At 39.3% G+C, this 24,541-nt stretch overlaps 1 protein-coding gene across 1 annotated transcript in view; it reads right to left on the reverse strand.

Annotated features, from left to right (window-relative positions):
* The window catches only part of grm8b (glutamate receptor, metabotropic 8b), a gene marked incomplete at both ends in the record, with an annotated part of 180,833 nt that overhangs the window by 105,441 nt on the left and 50,851 nt on the right, over nucleotides 1-24,541 (reverse strand). The window contains one exon of the mRNA XM_079260171.1: nucleotides 20,834-21,050. Within this exon, the coding sequence (XP_079116297.1) occupies nucleotides 20,834-21,050 (217 nt within the window). The remainder of the gene's footprint in view (nucleotides 1-20,833; nucleotides 21,051-24,541) is intronic.

Genomic DNA, 24,541 nt, shown 5'->3' on the forward strand with positions numbered 1-24,541 from the left:
TCTTAATGTTTGTCTTAGTTGGGCTTTTACACTAAAGTAAATATACACAGTATCCTGCAATGTAAGAGATAAAAAGTATGTATACATATGTGCATATATACATAAATGAACATGTACACAAACATACATTCATACATATGCACACATACACACACACACACACACACACACACACACACACACACACACACACACATGATCATGCACAAAATTATACAATTATGTAAAACACTGCCAAACTATCAAAAAGAAAAACCAAACAAAAAAAAAACAGCAAACAAACAACAAAAAACACTTTTAATAGAAATTGAAAATATAATAATATTTAATATTGTTAATATTGTCATTGATGCAATGAAACTTCATAAATGAATCAACATGGTGTGTTTCCATATCTAACCTCCCATTAAAACATTTGCCAAAAGTAAACCCATTGTTAGTGCATTCCAACAATCCCATCCTTTTAACAGCCACTCACAGAATTACAGTAATAAAAGTGAGTACAGTCCTGGTTTATCTTTATCCAGTTCTTAAACTGGGAGTAAATCTTTTGAAATCCAGAATGATCAGTTCATTTATTCATTGTCCCACAGAACAACTCCATTCACTGTGACACACATAGATTTTATAGTGGTTCTTGCTTTTTGTTTAATACAATTTATGGTGTGCATCTCTGTCTTTCAAGAAGTTTTGAATATTGGCTGGAAGAGTTTTTTATGCTTTCAACATAATTTGGGCAGTTTAATAATTTACCAAATCTCTTCATTTTTAATCAAACGCGTTGATAAAAAGTGGATCAGTATGGTCAATTATATTGAACCTTATGAACTATTCTGATAGCTTTTCTGTGGAGTAACTAATGGTAATAAATGTGTCTTGTAGCAGGTCCCCCATACCTCTATACAATAGTTTAAATATGACATGACAAATGAATGATAGAGTATACCCATGATCTTAGAGTCAGAGGGGAGTGAGTTCCATATCTTAGAACTCTTCACAGAGATGGCCGTCTGCCCAAAGCTAATCCTGCAGTAAGAGATTTTACAATCATGGTTTGTCCCACTTCTGGTAACTCTGTTGTTATTTTGTCTCTCAATAAATCTACTTCGTGGCTCAAATACTAAATAATAGATACATTTGACAAGGAATTAAATTAAAATTGTTGCTGGTGTGGTGGTCATTGTTGTTATAATGAATGTTTTTCTCAGTTTGATATTTTTAAATAGGTATAAAAACAAATGATCAGAGAGATAAAATATCTTTTATTAACGACCCATTTTAGGAGCGAATGAAGTGATTTTAAAGTAAATGATATCTCAATTGTGAGTGAGCACCTCTTCAAAATATGTTCCCATTATCATTATGTGGCTCCAGGATCATCATGAGCTGATAATTCCCTTGTTTACAAAATTAGTAATTGTAACACGGAAAAAGCAAAGTTTAGTGTTTGTATTTGTAATTTTTTTATATTTCCTTTGCACCAATGAAACTAAAAGGTCTGCTATTGAAGACATTTGTTTCCTCCTGAGTCAAACCAGCAAATAATAACCTGACTTGACACGTACACCTCTGAGTGCAGCTCACAGTCTTGCTGCAAACCGCATGTTCTCCGGGGAGGAAAGCTTGAGGAATCCCTCACCATGAAATATTCATCCACTCTTACGGCAGCATGCAGAGCAGAAGGATGCAAAAAATGTTCTGTGCAGGAAGATATGAGCGACATAATAAGAAAACAAGGAACACAACAAGAATTAATGAATAACCATAACAGACGGGAAGCAAAAGAGACTTTACTTCCTAAATTGGATGAAAGTGAAAATATTCAAAGCACCAAGCAAACAGATGAGGCTAAACAGAAAGCAATTTATGTCTTACGAGAGGGAGAAGGAGTGGAAGAGTTTGAGGGATAAAGAAGCACAGGAAAAGGTGGAAGAGGATAAAATACTGACAGAGTGGAAAAAGAAAAGCAGATTATCTCTCACTGGATTTCACACTTCTGAGGAAGAAAAAAGACTAGAGTTTTTACAGACAGGAACTTATCCGGAAGAATGTCAGCCAATATACAAAACCATCACTTTCACTATTTAATCTGCTGCATAAATACATACGAGGACACACAAACTGAAAAAGCCCAGTTTTGTGCTGGACTGGAAAGCCTGAATGAAGCGGGGATTTGCTGCAGAGGCTGGAGGAAGTAGAAAAGAGATATTTTCTTGAGAATGTTTCCTCTTAAATATTCAACTTTTAGAAAAGTAAATGAAAGTAAATCTGAGTTTTCCTGGCAGATGACAGGAGTTCTTTATACAGTTTAAGTTTTGTTCCACACAAAATGATTTTCAGTGACTGCATTTTCTTCCATGGATTCATATTTTTCTTTCAGTTTCATGTCTTCACACTTCATTTCTCATGGTCTGTGAATGTTTGTTTCGTTTGATTTACTTCCTATTAGACTCCGAACATCATGTTTTCCATTGTCATTTCCTCAGTCTGTGATTTGGCTGAGTGAAGCTAGTTCAGGTTGATTTTTTGTGAGTTATGATGTTTTCTGTTCCTTATGTTAATCTGTAATCTTTGCATTAGATATTCACATGCTCTCGTTCAGTGGTTCACAACCTGTGCACCTGACCCACAAGATGGATCCTGAAAAACCATAGGGGTTTTACCATGAATTGGCTGTATACTGATTATAGATGAATACGATGTTAAAGTTAAGACCAGATTTCACACACAGATAAGCTTTAGCTGCATCTAATGACGTTTTTAATCATTCATGAGACTGAAAAGAATAACTTTTAAAACCAGGTTCCAAAGTGAACTAATTGGGGACATCAAACTCTGCTACACACCATATATATATATATATATATATATATATATATATATATATATATATATATATATATATATATATATATATATATATATATATATATATATATATATATATATATATATATATATACATATATGTATATATATATATATATATATATATATATATATGTATATATATATATATATGTATATATATATATATATGTATATATATATATATATATATATATATATATATATATATATATATATATATATATATATATATATATATATATATACACACATATATCATTAGTTCATTCATTTTCCTAACCACTTAGTCCAATTAAGGGCTGCGAGGAAGCTGGAGCCTATCCCAGCAGCCTTTATATATTTCCACTGGGGATGGATATATCTCATCTCATCTCATTAAAAACACATGTCAGAGAAATACCACTGTATAAAGGATTAGTTCCTATACAGGGAGGGACTTGGCCAGAATGCATCATTGATGGCAAGAACCTAGCTTATAAACGTATAAAAAAGAGAAAATAAAACAAGCAAAAAGCAAACGATTGGGAATCTGTTGTTCTCAGCCTCTCTGATTTATACTGTTGATCTAAGAATTTATTGTTGCTATCACATCCAGCTTCTCCGTGGCGCTCTTCTGCTGACTACCTCTCCTCTACATTTGCACCCTCAATTTAAATACTTCTTGGTTTCCTTTATTAATTCCCTGATACTCATCTATTCTGTCTGAGTTTGTCTTTATGTCTAGCTGGTTGTACTAAACTCGTGTGTTCATTTGAATAGGACAGTCCATATGAAACTGTTTTCTGAGCAACTTTAACTGCCACTAAAATAGGACAACAACTGAAAGGGGTGGGGGAAAATACTAATCGGAGCAACATTAAAAGACTTAGGTCATATCAAATCTACATTTAATATCATCTTACATAATCTAAACAATTGGTCGATTGTTGTTAAAATAAAGAAAATAACTTGGTGCAGTGTTTTATTAGCATTAATGTTCGTGAAAAACAAGCTACATCATGTTGCAGTACCATGTTGCAGTACAGTCGACATGTTTGTCCCTTATCTACTCCCACCGATGTGCATGTTACAGTGTTCTTTATTGCCTTGCCTAATTGTTACTTACTTATTGTGATGTGAAACACAGAAATGGTGCTGCTACCTTAAGATGTTCTCTGTTGATATAAAGACTGAAGTCATTTTCACATGGGACTGGTGCAAATATGCATTTTATTATAGATTTTGGTAACTCAGACAAATCTCACAACTCAAACACCGGTGGTCACCAAGCTTCCTGCTGTTGTGACGCAGTTTAGCAGGCAGGAGGTCGGGGTCCTCCAGAGCCTGCAGCAGCTGATCCCAAAGACGGTTCTTAAAAGACTTCAAAGGAAAATGACAAGAGAAGTTATTCCGTCTACAGTTAATATGATTACCAGACTGGGGAAATGATTATTTAAAGACATTTTGATTTCCCCTATGAAGTCTAAAGGGTACAATTCAGATGGGAAGTCCCGAAAAAAATAAAACTAAATAAAAGACTGTTTTATTTCAAGTGATATTATGTAAACAGCCTGTTAATCTGTGACAGTCTCTCCCTGCCAATGAGGTCACTGACTCCAGCATCAGGGAAACTCTGCTGTCATCTGCCAGCTGGCCTGGAACGGCACAGCACAGAGAAGCATGGCATGATTTGGTCTGGTGGAGGGAACAGGAGACAAGTTGGTTCATGATAGAAACAAATCCTAAAGAAAAAACCACTGAAGGTTTTAAGGTGCAGTGGAGCAAATATTTAAAACAAGCTTGATGATCAGTTTAGCTGTGCTACTGGGTTGTTTTAGGACCTGGATGCTAATAGAACAAGATGCTTGGGAAAATTAGATTTGAGCTCAAAATGAAAACACATTTACTGGATTATCAAAGGTCTATCTAAAAATTAAGTGCATAAAACCCTGATGTTTCACTGACATGCAGGGTGTGTGATATATATAAACAAATGGAATTAGTGTAGTATTTTCAAAAATAATATAAAATCAAGAGATAAATGGAAAGAAAAAAAAAACAAGAACAACTGTTTCAAATAAAATTTATACTCAGTGACAAAAAAAACCCAACTAATAATCAAACATTTCAAACATTTGTTTTCAATCTTCATGATGCACAGATGAAACAAAAGATTTGTTTTACATTTTCAGATTTTTTTTTCACCTTCAAAATTTTATTTTATATTCTCTGTTTCCAGGCTTTTAGTTTCAAACTGGGTGTTTGGCGAGGTGGGCGTGGCTACAGGAAACAGGGGCATGGAATCACCACACTAACACCAATTTATAGCTCAGTTATAAATGAACAGATCATAAAAAACTTTCATCATTATATTTATAATACAACTAAAGGAGAGTGGATGAAGGCCCCTAGCTACTTCTCCTCTGTAGAAAAAGAACTACATTCAGCTGATCGCTGTGAGAAAAAAATAAGCACCAACGGAAAGAGACCACCTGGACACATTGAAATGTGGCAGTGGAACCACCAATTTCTTCTCTAGTAATAAATCCAAGGCAGGCATGGCAAGTTAATATAAATGCACTGATAAGGGTTGTCACAAATATAACACAATAACATTAATATTTGGAGAAATTACACTGAACATTAAATCAAATTTTAAACCATAATGCAGGTAAAACAAATTAAATCTCAACTCAAAGGCAACCCCATCCTAAAGCAGAGTTAATTTTGGTAAATTTATGGGATGGTACCGGTTATCTTTGAAAAGGAGGTGAAGTACAACCTCACTTTTTACCTCAGGGAAAATTTTGGCATCCCCCAGGTCTCTGAATGACCTATGTGGAAATGGAAATTCTAGACCAATATGTGAGTGACCAGTAGGAACAGCAAAACCACCAGTTAGACCAGATGTAAGGTCACAGGGTCAACAGCAGCATTCGTGGCAAAGTTTCAAATGCAAGAAACGGTGTACTTGTTTCACAGGCCTGACATACCATCTATGATACCGATGCTGCTTTCTTGTGCTCTGCTCTCAAAATGAGCTAAATACTAACCATCTCTACTGCCATTGTGTTTATCATGTTGTTTACATCCTAAAATTCACAAAGTCTATCCAGTCTAAGATATTCAATGTACCCCCCCAAGTCAAATACTCCAGTAATAAGTCTAGTATATACGCTACTTTGTCACATTAAAAAGCCCCCTGTCTACATGAAATGAGGTTGAAAAGAACATAAATACTGAGCCTACGAGGCAGAGAAAAAGGTCTTATAAGCCAAGAAGACTGTTTACAGTTTGGTGTTTGCCCCAAACCAATCTTTAGTTGTCATTTGCTGTTTATATACAACCAGGTTTTCTCTCAGTGTTATCACTCTCACCTTCCTCTTTTATATTTATTACTGGATTTCTATTTGGAAGTTTGCTCTGTGGTGCCTTTGTTCCTCAGTAAGTTAATGAAAGCAAATTGTTATGGCATCCCTGCCTGCAGACTGACTCTCACTGCAGTTTCACAGTGGATATTTCCTTAGGATAAGGTTCACAATTAAAATTCCAATGAAGAATCAGTAAAAGATCAAAGTACATCCTGACCTGACCAGATTGTGATCTTCTCTCTCCAAGAACAGCAGAAACAAGGTGTGCTACTAACACATTTAATCAGGTAAAAAGTTAACAAGAAAAGTCCCCAGACATAAATCATGGCTTAAAAGATGAACTCAGATCTTTCTCATTTCTAGTGATGATGATTTCAAGTGATATAAATCTGGTTGTTACATCAGCTGCATTTACAGCCAATAAAGTTGGACTCTATCTGCCACTGAAAAGAGTTCAGACAGAATCAACTCCGGTCACAGACTGGAAGATTTACCAGATTTCCTTTAAACCCACAATGGTCTCTAACTTCCCGGTGCTTCAGAGCACGGCTCTGATGTAGCTCAGTACATATGAGATTATCAAAATGGACTTCAAAAGCGCTGCAAAAACACTGAAGTAGAAACTTTAACAAATTCTTAAACACTCTCCAGGGCCAGTACTTCTCCACAATGTAACTGCAGACGGCTGGCAGTGAATGTGGCGTCATGAAGCACCACTTCTGTCCAGCGCTGAACTCTCTACAGCCACAAGCAGATTTTAAACACATACGTTAGCATTCAACACAGCCTGCAAATAAGTAAAGTAAGCTTTAACCTTAAGGAGGGGAGCTTCAGTGAAACAGTTGTTGCAATTGTAATGATCACCTTGAAAAAAAGAAGTTTTTCACAAAGGCCTTTTTTAAATGATTGCCATAAAGATAAACATAAAGCAATAACTGTATCCTAAATTTGAGGCATTGGAAAAAAATTGAACCATCTGAAAGATAAATGGCTCTGCTGAGGTAACAGAAAGATGCTGTTATAAATACAAATTGAGGCGACTCAAAGGCATATCTAGCAGGGATGAAAGCTCACTGATCCCAAAACGGAGCCACAGCTGCTTTCTGTACACACTCACGTTATTAATCTGACATTTTTAAACTCAGCAATTGCAGCTTTTCTTCACGATTACTCCTGGTGCTGCTTTTAAAGCGCAGATTACAGAGGAATCACACAGCTAGGTAAATATGTTGGTAATGCAGCAGCAGAGCGATAAAATAGAGAGGAAGATAGGCGGAGGATGTATCCATAATGCTAGGATGTTTTTACTTATCTGCTTTCTTTTATGAGTGCTAATTCAGCCAAGTTGGTGCAAGGAAGATGGAATGTAAGGAGCAACATGAGGCTTTGTGGAGTTCTGGCATAAAATCAATACCATTATGGGCTGCATCCAGTTGCTCGTTCACAGTGAAAACACATCATACTGCACTGCTTTCTTGAGGCAAGAGGCAAATGCTGAAACTTAGGTGTAAAATCGATAGAAACACTAACTATCCTTGAGCTGTGTTTGGAGCAGTTTAGAAATAGCATGTTGTACTAAAGGCAGCTAAATACCCAGTGCTTCACTCAAAATGACCTGTTTGTCAGTTTTACAAGTCTACTGTGAGCTTAAATAAACTTCTACTTAAATACAATTCTCAGATGAACATAATCGAGTAATGTCCTTTTTACTTAAACATTCACAACTAAGTTTTACTTTTAATAATTCATAGTGACCTAATGAAAGACTCAAGTTTAGATAGATCTGAAGGCAGATCTTGGAAACCAGAATTAAAACTTAGCTTACAGAAAACGCTACTTTGTCACATTAAAAAGCCCTGTCTACATGAAATTCATCAAAAAAAATGTGCTAGAACATCCGGGAGGTGATTTTGTAGTCAGATCAATCTATGACTGAACTTGTTCACCATCAAGGTAAATGCTTATTTTTTTGGTGCAAACCCAACGCTATGCAACCAGCCCAGAACATCATCCCCACTGTGAAGCATGTGGCAGCAGCATCATGATATGAGACCTTTTTTTTTTTTTTTTTCTTTTTTGTTTAATGAGGCAGTAACTGGGAAACTGGTCAGGATAGGGTGGGAATGATGGATATCAATAAATACAGGGAAATCGTTTTAGAAAAATCTGTTTCAGTCTTCCTAAGATCTGGAGCTGGATCAGAGATGTACCTTTCAGCAACATCATGACCTGAAGATACTGATGAATGAAATGGAAGCAGTTTTTGTGGACACAGACAGCAGTGGATGGGACTGGAGGGATAAAAGGTACTGTTTACCCACTGCAGGGTGGAGGCCCTTAAATACAAGAATGAAAAGTTTTTTTTTGTATGTATGATATTAAATCTGGTTGGACCTGGACCATTTCAATTGAAATAAAAAAAAAAAAAAAAAAAAAAAAAAAGAGGTGACAGTGTTTGGACCAAAAGCCTCCTGTGAATTAACTTGTGTTGATTTGGGACCTCTGAAAGGAAATTAAGAGGAAAAAGGACCAACTGGGACTTCAGTTGGAAAGGGATTTAAATTAGACAGTCAAGTTAGAGCTCTAGTGAAGTTGTGTTTTTACTGTTTAAAGTGACTCGATTATGCACATTTCTGGCTAATTTATTCTAATATGCAAGTCCAGAATGGAAAGAAATAATCAAGCATTTTTCACAAAACCCTATATTTATTTCATATTGATCCTCAGATCTGCCTCTGCCAGAAACCAGCGCAAAGAGAAAGCTCCGCCCTGAGTACCGCCTGTGGGCTGCATCTGATTGGTCAACTGCTAGGACTGTTTCTCAAGAGCGTGCACTTAACTGTTTTTTTTGTTTGTTTTTTTTTTGTTGTTTTTTTTTTTTGTTGTTTTTTGTTTGTTTTGTAGAAACAAGCAGAAATGGTAAACAAACCAAAGTAGTAATAATGTCATCACCAGACATACATGTTTGAGCCCGAATCAGACCCTGAAAATGAGAGAGAACAACTCAGCAACCCACAGCAACAAATGTAACAGCACATATCTATTTAGTAAATACCCGCTTTCCAGCTATAGTTTGAAATGACGTAATTTTTTTCTGTTATTTACTCTCCATTTAAAATCATAGATGTCCCATTTTTACATGTGGCAAATGTTCCACAATGCCATCTAGATACATCTACATCTATTGTTTCATGTAACTTATCACCAGGATGTTTTTAGTCTGATCAAAACAAAAGCAACGTTTTTGAGTAATTAGGTTTTACTTACAGCTTGTGTCTCAGGATCGGAAACTTAATTGTGGGAACAGACCCTCCTTTCAGCTAAAGCCTGGTAGCGAATCCTCCTGTCATACTGGCCCTGGTTTATCCAGCAGTCTACAGCGCCGGTCACAAATTCAGACATTGCTGCAAAGCTGTGGCTGTCTCCCAAAAACAAACTGCATCCATTGCTGTCTAGTTGTTTTATTCAGGAATTTGATCAAATTTAGCTTTCCCTCACAGCCAATGAGCGTTTCTTATTCAGCTTATTTGCACTGAAAACCTCCCGGTGTCCTCCAAAGTTTTAGCCTCTTCCGTCTTACACTGAAGAGCGGTAAAGGTGGGCGTGGCTTTTTCCTGGTGAACAACCTAGAGAAGATGAAAAATCAGAGTCCTCCCCCCGAGACTTCTACTAATAAGTATAAAAACCTCTAAAACCAAATGTTTTCAACGCCATGGAAACCATATGTAGAGACATGCTGGAAAACTCAAACATGTTTTTTTGACTAAAAAAAAAAAAAAAAAAAAAAAACTGCGCCGCTCATTTGCCTGACGAGTATTCAACACTATAACACTGAAAAGCTTCAGAAAACTTGAAATAATGCAAAAATAGAGACCTTTTAAGACAGCTGAAGAAGGTTAAGTCTTTTTTTCTCCAGGCAGCATCTTAAAAATGTGATGCAGGCTTTCATTCCATCTCAGTTAAGTTCCATCTGCAATGGACTTTATGGAGGAATGAGTCAGTCCTCAGTGTCACGTCTGCAGCCGGTTCACAACACTGCTGCCACACTTTTAACACCAGCCACTAGAAGAAAAGACATCACCCCCACCCTGCCTACACTCCACTGGCTGTCTGTGCATTTCAGAGTTGAAATTAAACTTCTGATGTTTGTTTTTAAGTGTCTAAATCGCCTCTCCCTTCTTACTTCTCTGAGCTCCCCCACCCCTTCTCACCTTCTCGGTCCCTTCTCGAAACCAGCTGACCAACTGCTGCTGCTGCTGCAGGTACTGAGGTCCAGGAGGTGGCTTAGAGGAAACAGGCCCCTTCTCTGCTGATGCTCCATAGTTTTGTGGAATAATCTGCCTTTATTCATCATTCACCGTCCATTTTTAGACTCATCTTCAAACTCCTTTGTATTCTGTGGCTTTCAACTGCAGCAAGACGTTTGAATTGGTGTTTATTTTGTTGGTTGTAGCTACTTTTCTGTCTCATACTTTATTTTATAATTTGTTTTTATTTATAAACTGATTTTATTTGTTATTTGTTGGAATTGGTGTTTATTGTGTTGGCTTTAGCTGTTTTTCTGTCTCATAATTTTATTTATAATTTGTTTTCATTTTATATACTGATTTCATTTGCTTGCAGCACTTTTTTTCAGCTTATTTTAAAATGCTTAATAAATAAAGTTGGTATGGTATGATTACATTTTTTAAATATGTAGTTAATTAATACGATGGACTGGGGACCTGTCCAGTGTGTACCCTGCCTCTCGCCTGCTAATTGCTGGGATAGACTCCAGCCCCATGACCCTGATTCACATTAAGTGGTGTAAAAAATGAATGAGTAGTTAATTAATGTCTTAATAAGAGTTAGTCTGGTTGAAAGAAGGGGGATATAGACAGAATTTGTCATTAACAGTAATGATGGATGCTCTTTGAGGGCCCGATCCCCTTTATAAAAATGTGTAAACTGATTTAGTTCACACCTGCATGCTTGGTTGAGCCAAGTTACACACAGAGTGGAGCCAGACTGCCTGAGGAGGAAGACATTAAATTCCCCAAGAAAGTGACATTTGGATACCAGAAAATTTAAAGTAAAAAAGAAAGAAAAATAGGGTGGGAAAATAAAGTGAGCAGCTTGTTACTCATTACTTGGAGAATTGGTGAGCAACACCTGAACTGACAGATTGAGCCAGTTCGGTGCCCCAGGCAAGATTTTAGCTTGTATCGCAGTCAGTTTCACAATACATCTTTATACACTTAAACAGGTACTGCTTCAAGAGTTCCTTTCTTTCAAAACAAATAAAACATCATATAACAATACAAGCAGCAAGTGACATAACATAAAACATAATTTAAATAAAGTTGCATTAAAGAAGGCTTTGCTATGTGCAAAGTAAAAACAATTAACATGATAAGCTGGACTTCCTGTAAATAACTTCATGCATCTCAAAAGCTTATCATTAAAATAAATTTAAAAATAAATGCATATTTTCTATCTTTAAGGTCATAATGAATTAAAATTAAGACATTAAATAAATAAACAAATAAATGAATAAAAGACTAATAAGAGAGAGTCAGGTTATTGAATTGTTGCCACTTTTGATTCCAATTTAACGCCTTGTAAAAATATAACACCTTGAAAGAGGGCTCTTGTAACATGAGACATGAATCAGAAAGCTCCCTAATCTGTATGTTGTGATATACTGAGTAGAAAAAGTTCAGGTACAATAGAAAACATGAGTCATGTGCTTGTCGGTGTCGCTCAGCGAAACTTTTATTCAACTTAACCAATGGAGACAATACAAGAAATTTATAATGTATTGTTGTATCATTAATCTTACAAATGGAAGACAATTAAGTAGTTTTCCTTTCAGGACAACCTGAGATGTCAGAATATGAATACTGCAGTGATCTGAAATAAACTTATAGTTGCAACTATCTCAAAAGTACATCCTCAAATCTAAAATAGTCGGAATGCTGTGTAAACTGTCAATAAAACCAGATAACAAGGATTTACATCCCATTAGCCCATTTTTATTTCCAAAAGAACATATACAACATATCAGATCTTAAAGCTCAGCTAAATCACCATTTCTTGGCAATATTAGCTCATTTTTAACAGTGCATGTCTCACAGTTTAATTAAAATCTTAAAAAAAAGATGATAATATATGATGAACAAAGAGATACCTCTACACTTTCATATTCTTTTACGTCACTTCTACATTTTGGGAACTCGACTATTTCAGTCTTGGATACAGATAAAAGGTATGTTAGCAAACATTTTTTAAAATAATGTATTGACTATTATGTGACACCATAAGCTGCCTCAAATTTAGGATGAATTTTATTTTTACTGAGCCATGCTCACTTATCATTACTTTGGACTTTTATCAAAATTGGAAAAGGTAGCTCAGGGTTTGAATTAAGTACTGCATTAATAGTTTTTGCTCCTGCTCTCTGATCATCCAGGACCAAACATCACCGCGAGCAGAGTGACTGACCTAGAAAAAGCGGGAAGAGAGCCATGATAAGCGTAAAGCCTGTCAGCTTGAACTTTTGCTATTCCTCTGCCGAGTCTGCTTCTGTCATGTTCATTTACACAAGAATGGAGGAGAGAAGGATCACCAGCAACAAGAAGAAATGAAAAAAATATAAAAATCTGGGCCCATCTTGATGGGGCCCTGTGCTGACTTTGTGACTAGTTCTCAGGCACATTTCCCCTCTCCTCAATCCTGCAGCTTCAGTCTCTCTCTCTCTCACTGCTACAAGGACAACAGACTCCATCCAAGCTAAATATTTTCCAGATTGTCTTAACCTGCCCTTAGCTTAAAATACAATAGAATAAAAGCTTCTTAATGTGAGGGTAGTTAAATCAGCTACAGATGACTGGTGGTGAACTAAACAACTTAATTGGCAGCATTAGATTTCCATCATCTGAACATGATGATTAACCTGCTGTGTCTGAAACTGAGGACCATGTAGTTCATGGTGTTCAACTTTGCTAATGCTGAAAGATTCAATATGTATCATTGATATGCAGCCTAACATCACCGTGTCTCTGGCTAACCCAGTTAATATCTTTTTAAACTGTATGCTAGAGATAAACTCATGGACGGCAGAGAACTTACACAGCTTAACTAAGACAAGTATAAATTATCAGTCCTGAAGACAACAGAGAGATCATTTTCAGTGTGTAAGAAACGTGTGTCCTTTTCGATTGAAATGGATTTTATTCCACATATTAGAAATGTCTGAAAGACAGGATTTTATCATCTTAAAAACATAGCCAGAGTCTGCCCATTTCTCTCCCATGTCAGCACCGAGGTGCTGATGGATGCTGTTAGTAGTTCATGTTATTATAATGTCCTGTTGTCTGGTCTTCCCAAGCAGAGTGTGTCTAGCCTATATTAGTCCAGACCTTAGTGACGCGAGTTCTGATGAGGACCGGAGGGCGGGAATATATTACATCAGTTTTAAAACCAATGCATGTTCTCCCTGTGCGATGTAAGATTGATTCTGAGCTTCTTTTACTAGTTTATAAAAGTCTTACTGGTTTTTTTTTTTTTTTCCTTTTTTTTGTCTTGTCCAGCATTTAGGCAAGCAGAATGATGGTCTGGATGCTGTGTTCTGCAGAGCAAATTTTCTTTGCCAAGGGAAGCTTTATAGATATAATGATCCCCTTGACTTTCTGAATTTTTATTTTATTTCTATGTTTATTTTGTATTGTTGTTTGAATTGTAGCGTTTGTACTGCTGGACCAGAGAGGACAGACAAAAGACAGAAAGAGAAAGGAGAAAAAACACCTCATAAGAAAAGGGAAAGAGATAAAGGGAGAGAAAAGGGAGAGAAAAAAACAACTAAAAAATAACCCAAAAACAAAAAGAAAGAAAACAACCTACAGATGTATACATACACACATACAGGCACACACATACAAATACACACACATACACACGCATACATACACATACATATACACACACGTATACACACATAATATATATATATACACATATATATACATATGTACACATGTACATATACACATACATACATATACACACACACCTCTATGCACACACATACACACACATACATACGTACAAACATATATGCACTTGCCAGTATTAACACATATACATACACATACAAGCCAACTTTAGATCATAGTAACTAAACTATGAATCTAAAAAGTTAAATATAAATGAGAAACAAACAGAAATGAGAAAACTAGCTGCTGTTAGTGAATAAAACTGCAGACGACTCGGTGACTGTGTCACATGCAGAACATGCAGAGTGGAACGTGTTCCGGAAAAGGTGATCATGCCAGTGTGACCCTTCCCACGCAAAAGCAAGAGGCACGCCAGGAGTACCCCCGAGACCAGGGACATCGGCAGCCATCCCCAGGCGCAGACCCCAACCGCCCCACCCCGGAGCCAGCCATGCACCGACCCAGGAGGAGGCAGAGGGGGGTCCCAGCCAGAGTCCCCCGCAGTCAGGGGGAACAGGCCCCAGCAGGCCCGGACCAGCGAGGACCGGCCCCGCCGGGCACCGGCCACCCAGGGTAGACAGAGCGCGGGCCCCACGGCCCCAAGAGCCCAGAAGCAACCCCCCACCCCCGCAGGCAGAGGGCCCAGCCCACACCGACGGAGGGCCGGGATCCCCAGACCGCCACCGAGCGGCAGCCAGGCCGCACCCCAGTGCACCAGCAGCGCTCCCCGAGCACCAAGACCCTCCACGCACCCACGCACACAAACACACACACACACACACACATACGCACACACGCACACACATGTGCACACACACACACACACATGTGCACACACACACACACACACATGCACCCACCCACCTACCCCCACCCACACGCATCCACACTTCCTCCTTAAACACACCCAATACACCCATTCTCTTACACACGCTCAAACTCACACTCTCCTACCCCCGTTCTTTATACACACACACCCCCTCACACACACATCCCTGCTCCCTCTATAATCACCCATTCTTCCATACACGCATACCCCACTCTACACACACACACATACCTCCCTACACCCCTCTATCCACATTCACAGTCCTCATTGTACACCCACCCCATCACTTCCCTGTACCACCAACATAACCCCACATATGCACCCCCACCCATCTGCATACACCCCCCCTTCCTCCTATCCCAGCGGCCATCCACTTTCCTAAATTCTTTCACCCTGATCCCCCCACCCCCCCTCTACCCTAACATTCAGTCACCACTTCATCCATTGGCTCATGCATGCCCTCACCTTTCTTTCCCAACGTGTCCCCTGTGAGATACCCCCGGGGGAGCAGGGGATAGGAGGGCCCCGATCAGGGCCCCACAACTACCCCCCACCCCCGTCAATGCCCCCCCACCACTCCACACATGCAGCCGATCCAGCACCACCCAGGGCCAGCAGCAGTCCCACCCCCGCCAGGCCAGCCCAGACCCAGGCCCCCTGAACAGCACCACTCCCCCGCCCAAACTCCTCCGGCACAGCCCCAGAAATAGGGGCGTGGCAGGACCCCATTGTCACCCCCTCCCTCCCAGCTTATGAATGATTGTGAAGTGTGTGTTGTTTGCAATTAAAATTGGGAAGAAGTAACCACATCATGTTGGGAGCGGGACCACCAAAGCAGCCCCACCCACCGCACACTGCATGGCCCGCCCCCCAAAATATGTCCATGTGTTGTCAGTGTGTGTTTTTTGTGTTATGTTGACTAAGTGTAATTAAAACTGGGAGGTGAACCGATGCTGGGTGCAGCGATCGAAACCACCTTGATGGCCTCTCTCACCATCCAGATCAACGTGTCCACCTCCCAACGCCCTGCCTGTATGTGGTGGAAGAAGGGAAGGAGGGGGGTCTGGGGATTTAGGTCCCGAGGGAAGCGCGCCTCCCTCAAGAAGATGAGCCACCTGCGGCACGAGGCACGTCCCCCATTCCCGGGGCCCCCGAAGGCCAGGACAGGCCAAGGGCAGCTGCCCCAACAACCAGGGCCCTCAGCAACACCAACAAAGGAGCCGCCACCGGCCCCAGAAGGCACCAACGAACCACATGCAAAAGTGGGGGGGGGGAGAGGAGGGGCGGGAGAAGGAGAGACAGACCAAGGGCCCACCGCCCCCACACCCCTAGGAGACGCCCCCACCCAGAGACACGTTGCATTCCCTTCTCCTTTACACACCAACACATTCACACCCCCTCACCATCAGCCTGGTATACACACACATCTACACACACATGCACACCTACAGACCCACACATACATCTATACACATGCACACCCATTCTAACAGATACACGGCCAAAAGATTAGTCCACCTCCAAAACCCTACATCCCACTCACCCCCCTGCCCATCACAAAACACCCCTTCTCATTCTACCTACCCTAGAACAAACCACCACAACTCCCCACTTCTCTCACTGAAGTCCTACCCCCTTCATAATCATGACCCTTCACCCCCCTATACACCTACATACACATGCACCCCCCCCACTCCCCCCTACACACGGGCCACTACCCCCCATACACATGCATCTCAATACTCTATATACACACCCCTATCTCCCATGCATTTAACACCAGATTATCCACACACAAGCCCTTACCCCTTCCCACACACACACACACACACACACACACACACACACACACACCACCCACTCCCTCATTCACAACCCCAACCCCCCACACACTCATGTACTATCACAGTCCCCTAAACCTCCACCCCAACACCCCTCACACACTCCCGCATACACGCACCCCTCACCCCCTATACCTTCATGTACCGCTACAATCCTCTATACACACCCCGCATATACACCACCGCACTCCCTCATACATACACCCCCACACATACATGCCTCAACACACTCCCCAGTCTTACTGGTTTTAAACCATCTTATTTATCTGACCAGCTGTATGTATTTATCAGTTCTTTAGTATTTTATTTTATTTAGTACATTTTTTTAAGTTTTTGTCAAAAAAAAAGTCAATTTTTTTTCATGTTGCTTTCTTGCTGTAACTCCACTGTTATTCCTCATGAGGTTCCTCTACAGCAGGCGCTCTGCCTGCTTAATTTGTAAAGTTGTTGCCATAGTGATTGTCCTTGTCTAGGCGACTGAGGTTCCTGCACTGCAGCCCTAACGGCTGTGCTTTGGAATCTGGCCAGCCACTATAGAGTTGTTTCCTGTGTGGTCATGGGTGGGATGGCTCCTACTGTGGATGGATTCATAAGACATTGTTTCTTCACACAGTCCTGTTGGACTATTTGTCCATGCAGTTGTTCACAAAGTAGTGAAACTCGCCCCATCCATGCTTGTAAATGACTGAGCCTTTCAGGGATGCCTCATTTATTCCCTGTCACAACACTCACTTTCCAAGTCTTTTGTCGCACCTGTTCCAGCTTTTCTTGGAACAAGTTACAGGCATCAAATTCAAACTGAGTGAAAATCTATCACAAAAAAAACAATTTTATCACCTTGAACATTATATGTCTCGTCATTGTAGTGTATTCGATGCTTATTTATGGGTTATCCCAAATATGCCCTGAAAAGTCTCCAGCTGATCCAAAATGCTGCAGCTGAGGTTCTGATGAGGACTAGCAGGAGAGATCATATTTCACCTGTTTTAGCCTCTCTACACTGGCTCCCTGTTAAATCCAGGATAAAGTTTAAAATTCTTCTCCTCACATTTAAAGCTCTCCATGACCAAGCTCCATTGTACATAAAAGATCTTATAGTTCCATATGTTCCAAATAGAGCACTTTTGCTGGTTTACTGGTGGTTCTGAATCTCGAAGAGTACTATGGGAGGAAGAGCCTTTAGCTATCAGGCTCCTCTCTTATGGAACCAGCTCCCACCGTGGGTACGGGAGGCAGACTCCCTCCACACCTTTAAGATCAAGCTGAAAACTTTCCTTTTTCATGATTCTTATAGTTAGGATATGAGCATCTCCTGAGTTGGAGTCTTCATGTATGGGACCCAACTATCCAGGTTATGCTCATTGCTCTTATAGTTATGGGTAGTCTAGCCAACCATTACTTATGTAGCTATGGTGACGTCACCTGATGCACTGAGAAGTACTTTGCTCTATTTCTCTAATGTATAAATGTATAAATTTATGACAATATTGCCATCTCTAACTTATTTCTCCTTTTTTCCACAGGTCTTCCTGAATAAGTGCAGTTGTACATGTTCTGTCTTTCCTGTCATCTCCACCCCAACTGCAGCAGATGGCTGCCCTCCCTGAGTTGGGTTCTGCCGGAGGTTTTTCCTTCCCACTGTCGCCGCGTGCATGCTCAGGGGGGATTGGATCGAAGTCATGATTTGATGCAATCAGTTGGTTTCTATGATAAGATATGCATGAATTGGCATGAAATGATGTGGATGTTGATTTGAGTATGTAAAGGGTCCTGTGACAACATTGTTGTGAAGTGGCGCTATACAAATAAAGCTGAATTGAATTGAACTGACTATTCAATCGAGTATAGGTTAAAAAGGATTTGCAAGTCAGTGTATTCTGTTTTTCTCTTTTACGCTTTACACAGTGTCCCATCTTCATTGGAATTCCATCCATCCATTTTCTTCACCACTTAGTCCAGTTCAGGGTTGCAGGAAGCTGGAGCCTATCCAGCAATCATTGTCCAGGGTACACCCTGGACCGGTTGCCAGTCCATTTTAGCTCATTGGAGTTAGTATTTTGACATTTTTACACAGATAGACCAGATAGACTTAAAATAAGAAAAACACTTCTCCCTCAGAGTTACTCCGATTTTTTTCTCTTCTCATTATTTCACTCCAGTTTTAGTACGATGGCCAAGTTCTGCAAATCCTGGCATCCAGGGAAGAAATATTTCTCTGTTGTTCCAGAACAAATAACGTTCAAGTTGCCAGACACACATCTAAATGGTGTAAATGGATAGTTTGAAGCAAAATGTGTCGCTGTGGGTCTATTTACAACACAACATTTAAAGGCAGATGCTGCTTCCGCTTGCCATCAAACACCTCCTCTGCTGCGTCAATAGCAAGATAAAAAATTAGAAAATGTTCTGTGGAAGTCCAACTTCACAATTTGGAGCAACATTTGTCAATAATGTGCCTTATTGCAAACATTTATTTTACCTGGACATTTATCAGGTTTGCACTGTAAAGCTGGGTTTTATTTTTGTTTGGACAAAAGGTTACATTAAAATAAGAATTTAAAAGCAAAGAGATGTGGGAGTCTGAAGATGACACAATGTTAAGGACATGAAGGTATTGGGGAAATTCAAAGCTTTGTTAGATTTTAGGTTTCAATATCTGATGATGTTGCTTCAAGCTGGGTGACCAGCTTCCTATAACATCCACAGATGCTTGATATAAACAGGCTCACACACACTCACACTCACACACACACACACACTGCTGATATCCAGCACCCTTATGAACAACGGTTCATTTCTTACTATCTAATTAATGTCAGGGATCATCTGGTAGCGATAACATTTTAATCAGTGAGGGTTCAGTCTGATTAACTCACCGAGTCCAGAGCAGGAGAAAACAGTGTCAACCTAGTTTAATTATATCATGAGTCAATTACTAGACCTTACCTTCTGCTCTCTCATCAGCAAACGCAGACACAGCTGACAGCAAGTTTAACCGGAAAACCAGCACAGTCGCTTCTGACTTGAATCAGGATGAATTCATCTCCTTTTTTCTCAACCCTTCAAACTCCACTAGATCACCGGCGTCCCGTAGCACAGTGTCATCAGCAGTTTCCCAGGAATAAGGAGTTTGCAGCTTAACATTGTGTGTAACTATGGAATAAATTGTGATTGATGGCTTACCATTTAGATCTACATTTTATACATTTCCAGCCCATTCACCAGGTTTACAATGCAGCTGCAAGATGTGATGTTTAATTAGAGACTATATGGTGAATCCCTAACGAGTCATCCATGATTTCACAATAATCATATTTTATTTTAAAAACATATACATATATATATATATATATATATTATATGATGTTGCGAAGAGACCTGTATTTTTGACCCAGAAATTGTAATAAATCCGCTTCCTGACAAACATTAGGCCAATCAGATAGCTTAAACTCATCCTAATGTCCAATCAGGAGAAACCAATGCACAGAAAAATCTGTCTTATGAAAAGCAGAAAAATAATGGTCCTTTATGGTTGGAATAAAGCCAAAAAGATGTTTCCGACACATGGTCGCATAGAAACTAGTTAGAGTTGGTTTTGTGAGGATGGTTGGTAAATAGTAGCCTAAATAACTGTAAATATTAAAACCATCAAATAAAAAGCTGGAGGAAAAAGTGTAAATATGTAAATAATTTTTGTTGTGCGTTTGAGTGAATGATATAGAAACGAGATCCCTGTAGATCTGTGGATGTGTGTGTCATTCCTGCAAAGTACTGTAAGTAATCCACTCTTTTGGGTTTCGATTTTGATTGGCCTTTATGGTGCTATTGATATATTGCACCATAAAGCTGAGGCTTTCTTGAAAAAACTTAAACTTCTACATGAATTTTACATCAAGTACCAGAGGAATGTTGTCAGAGTTAATGTATCTGATGTTAAGCTGAGTTAACTGACTGTTTCAGGTTTCCTACCAAACTCTCTGGAGATCTGGATGAAGGCCTCAACGCCACTTTCACCGTAGTTTCCCTCAGAGGCGAGCGTGGAGACGTAGTTCCAGCCCATCGCTGTGACGATGTCCAGCATGGCCTGAGCCTGGTACGAGTCAGGGGGGACTACGCGAGAGAAAAAGTCGTAGCGTGTGTTGTCGCTGAGCTCTGGAGCAGTTGAAGCGTAGCTGATCTGAGGAATCTGTGGAAACAAGAGTCAGGATTAAAATACATGCATCTGTGTAAACCAAGTCTATGTCTAATAATAAAAAGTAATGGATGGGATTTATATAAAGCTTTACAGGACATCCAGCATGCTCTTCACTGGATCCAGCACATTCACAGACCCATGGAGAATTGTTGGCCAACAGCCTCTCCCATAAACAACACTACTACATTCCTATTACTTCATTTCTGTTAGCACAAGCAGATAGTTTTTAACTGTTTTAATACATTGCATCACCTGTTTTGCCTGGTGGTTTTTAATCTTGATATGGATTTTAATCTTTAATTTGTTACGCTGTGTTCAGTCGCTGAAGCACACTGAATTTATGCCAGTCATATGAAACGTGTTGTCTAAATAAACCTGTTTTACCTGTTCAACTCAAAGGGTCTTTTGAGGGTTTTGGTTTGAAAATGACATACACAAATACAATTGCATATTTCTCTGTGATTATACGCTCTACATAAATTATCTTGGTAACGAAAGTTAACACTTGTGGGACTTTATCTGAAGTGACATCATCACCACAGATGTTACTATTTCAATGCATCTCATTCAGTCCAGCCAACAATAATACATCTTCAAACCAAATGAGCACCTGGCCATATCTCCAGAAAGAGCTTAAACACGTGTCACTTTTCACTACTACATGGTTGGCCATGGTCTTCAACAATCCCACCTTATATATCAAATCTATATATATCAAATCTAAAATATTTCAAATATATCAAATATATCAAATCTTATATATCAAATCTATCTATCTATCTATCTATCTATCTATCTATCTATCTATCTATCTATCTATCTATCTATCTATCTATCTATCTATCTCATCTAAGATTTGACACTCTTCTTTGAAGTTTCATAATACAAAAATCCATTTTTAGATGATTAATATCAGAATCCACCAATTTTGAACATTCTCCCTGCAGTGAGAGTCAGTGTGTAATATTTATGTGCATCCCTCTTTTCTCTCTCTGCTCTCATATACTGTACTTCAATGGAAGTAAAAACAAAAACAAAAAAATCTTGTCCAAACATTTGAACTGCAGATGTTGTCTTTAGGACAAAGATGGTGAAGTCAGAGCAATGCTGATTTTCATCTGAAAAAAACACCTTTTGAATGATTTATTTGCATTATTTAAACAACCTTTTTTCAGTTCACCACAAAAAAGGAATAATAATAATAAAAAAAAACAGTCTTGTGTTTACTTTTAAACCTTGTCGACAACAACTCCAAAAGCATCTCAGCTATCTGTTCAGATTGAAACCGATTGTGTTCACATTATACATTGACCCCACATGCCTTCCTGTTGTCCTGCTTCTTGTCAGACTTGAGTTACGGAGCACAGCCTGTGAATTAAAGTGGCGGACCCCATTGTAGCAGGCCATAGATCCTATAGCAGGCAGGCCGACAGGTCTGGGGGGCCTGGATAATGGTCCTTTAGAGAAGCTTTGAAAGAATGATTGATTTCACTTCAGTAAGAAGCCGGCGTGTTGGGCAATCGCCACCAGGCACCTCATCAAGATTCACAAAGGGGAAGGAGGAGGGAGGAAGACAGACGGCCGGGGGCCTGACATCAATACAAATGTCGCTCGGCCTGACTTGTTCAGTGATAGGTGGCAAATTAAAGGTCTGTACTGTAAATAAAAACCTGTCTGAAGGGTGATGCTATCGAAGTGCTACATCTTTAATTAAATGAAAGGAACATTCCTCCAGAATATAATACAAAGGCATGCTGCAGATCTGATATTGCACTTTACACTCTTCCTGCACTGTTCGTCTGGTTGCTGACGTTATGTTGACGATTCACAGAATACAAAACGGTTGGTGAGTAAAATTTAAAAAATATATATGTTTTGAATTATTTTAAATTTAAACTGATTAATCCTTTAAGTCCTGATCCAAGAAAAAAAAATGGAGCAGTCCATTTTATTATTATTATGACATCTTTATTTAGCCCTTTCATAAAATGTAACTAAAAAAAAGTAACAGAATATTTTGGGGATATTTATCATTTATTCCCACGTGATATGTCAAAAACGATTATAGTGTAATCTTCTGCTATCTATCAGGGGCCATAAATGCTACCTATCTGAATCAGTCAGGCAGCCTACACCAACTTCTATCAGCTGAGAGGCTGAATACACCATGGACGGGTCACCGGTCTATTACAGAGAGAAAAGCAACTTTGTATCCTCATACTCACTCCAGTGAGAAACACAAATAAACCTAACATGTATGTTTCTGTAGGAGCAAGAATATTTAAAGAGAACCCGTGTAGGGCATTGAGCTATTTAACTGTTGAATGTTTTATCTACATATTCATTTTTAGCATGTTATTAGTCTTTTCACCTGTCCTTATGTTGCTGCAACTTACATTCCAGCATGTGCTGATTCAAAAACTTCAGTGCACAAACTTTATGAAAACATCAGCAGTCACATAACAAAACCAGCCAGATGGCGTAATAGAGCTAACGATTCTGCATGGACTCCTTTATTCCACCAGCACGCCACAATCCCCACAGGAGATAAACATCCTTGCAGACATAAAGCCCTGTAACGTCTTTATTTTGGACTTCAGGGCTATATTATACTGATATTTCATATCAACCTTTTCAACAGACTATAAAATTGAGGTGTTTCTGAAAGAAATTAAAATATATTTTCCAGGTCATGACCGGGTCTCCATCTGAAACCAATGAGAAATGAGTCTGCACTAACTGCTCACTTTCTCCATCAATACATGTTATTTTTCATTTTATTCTGTCAAATCTTATTCAACAAACAAGTGAAATACGAATTCAATAAGTTTGATTCTGCTATAAGAAAGTAAAAATGGGCTTAAATGAATGAAACTGGCAGATTTCTCCTCTTGCCAGATGCTACTCTGACATCAATCACTACCTGCATCAACAGTCCTACGCAACGGTCAGCTGAGACCCGGCGAACTTGACGAGACCTGGCCTCATACTGAGGTCAGGTCTGTGTGTCAGGACATCTGTACACATGTTTAGCATCAGAGTATACGCTCGCAGTTTTCCGCCGTCTCAAGATGTTTTTCTGTGGCAGAGACAAACGCTTGTCATTGTGCGGCTGCCCAGATCTTTCTGCACGACTGAACAATGAAAGAAGAAATCCATCAGCGGTGACAGCACATGTCCATCATCTTTCCGTCGTTTTTAGATGTTTTATTTCAAGCGAAGCTCTGTTTACTCTGAGTCGTCGTTTTCCTGGATGAGAAACAGCTTTACCCTGGAGGTAAAGTTCTACATGACTCCGGCTGCTTCTCTGAAGAGACTGATAGAAATTCAAGAAAGAAAAAACAACAAAAAACAAGGTAAAAAAATTGCTTTTCTTATTAAAGTACATGTCAACACTAATAACTTTTGGGTTCTCTTATATTTAAAGGACATTATGCTTTTGTGATGTAAGCATGGCCAGATAATCTATAGCTTTTCGGGGG

This window comes from Telmatherina bonti (genome assembly GCF_933228915.1).
Source record: "Telmatherina bonti genome assembly, chromosome: 2".
Lineage (NCBI taxonomy): Eukaryota > Metazoa > Chordata > Actinopteri > Atheriniformes > Telmatherinidae > Telmatherina > Telmatherina bonti.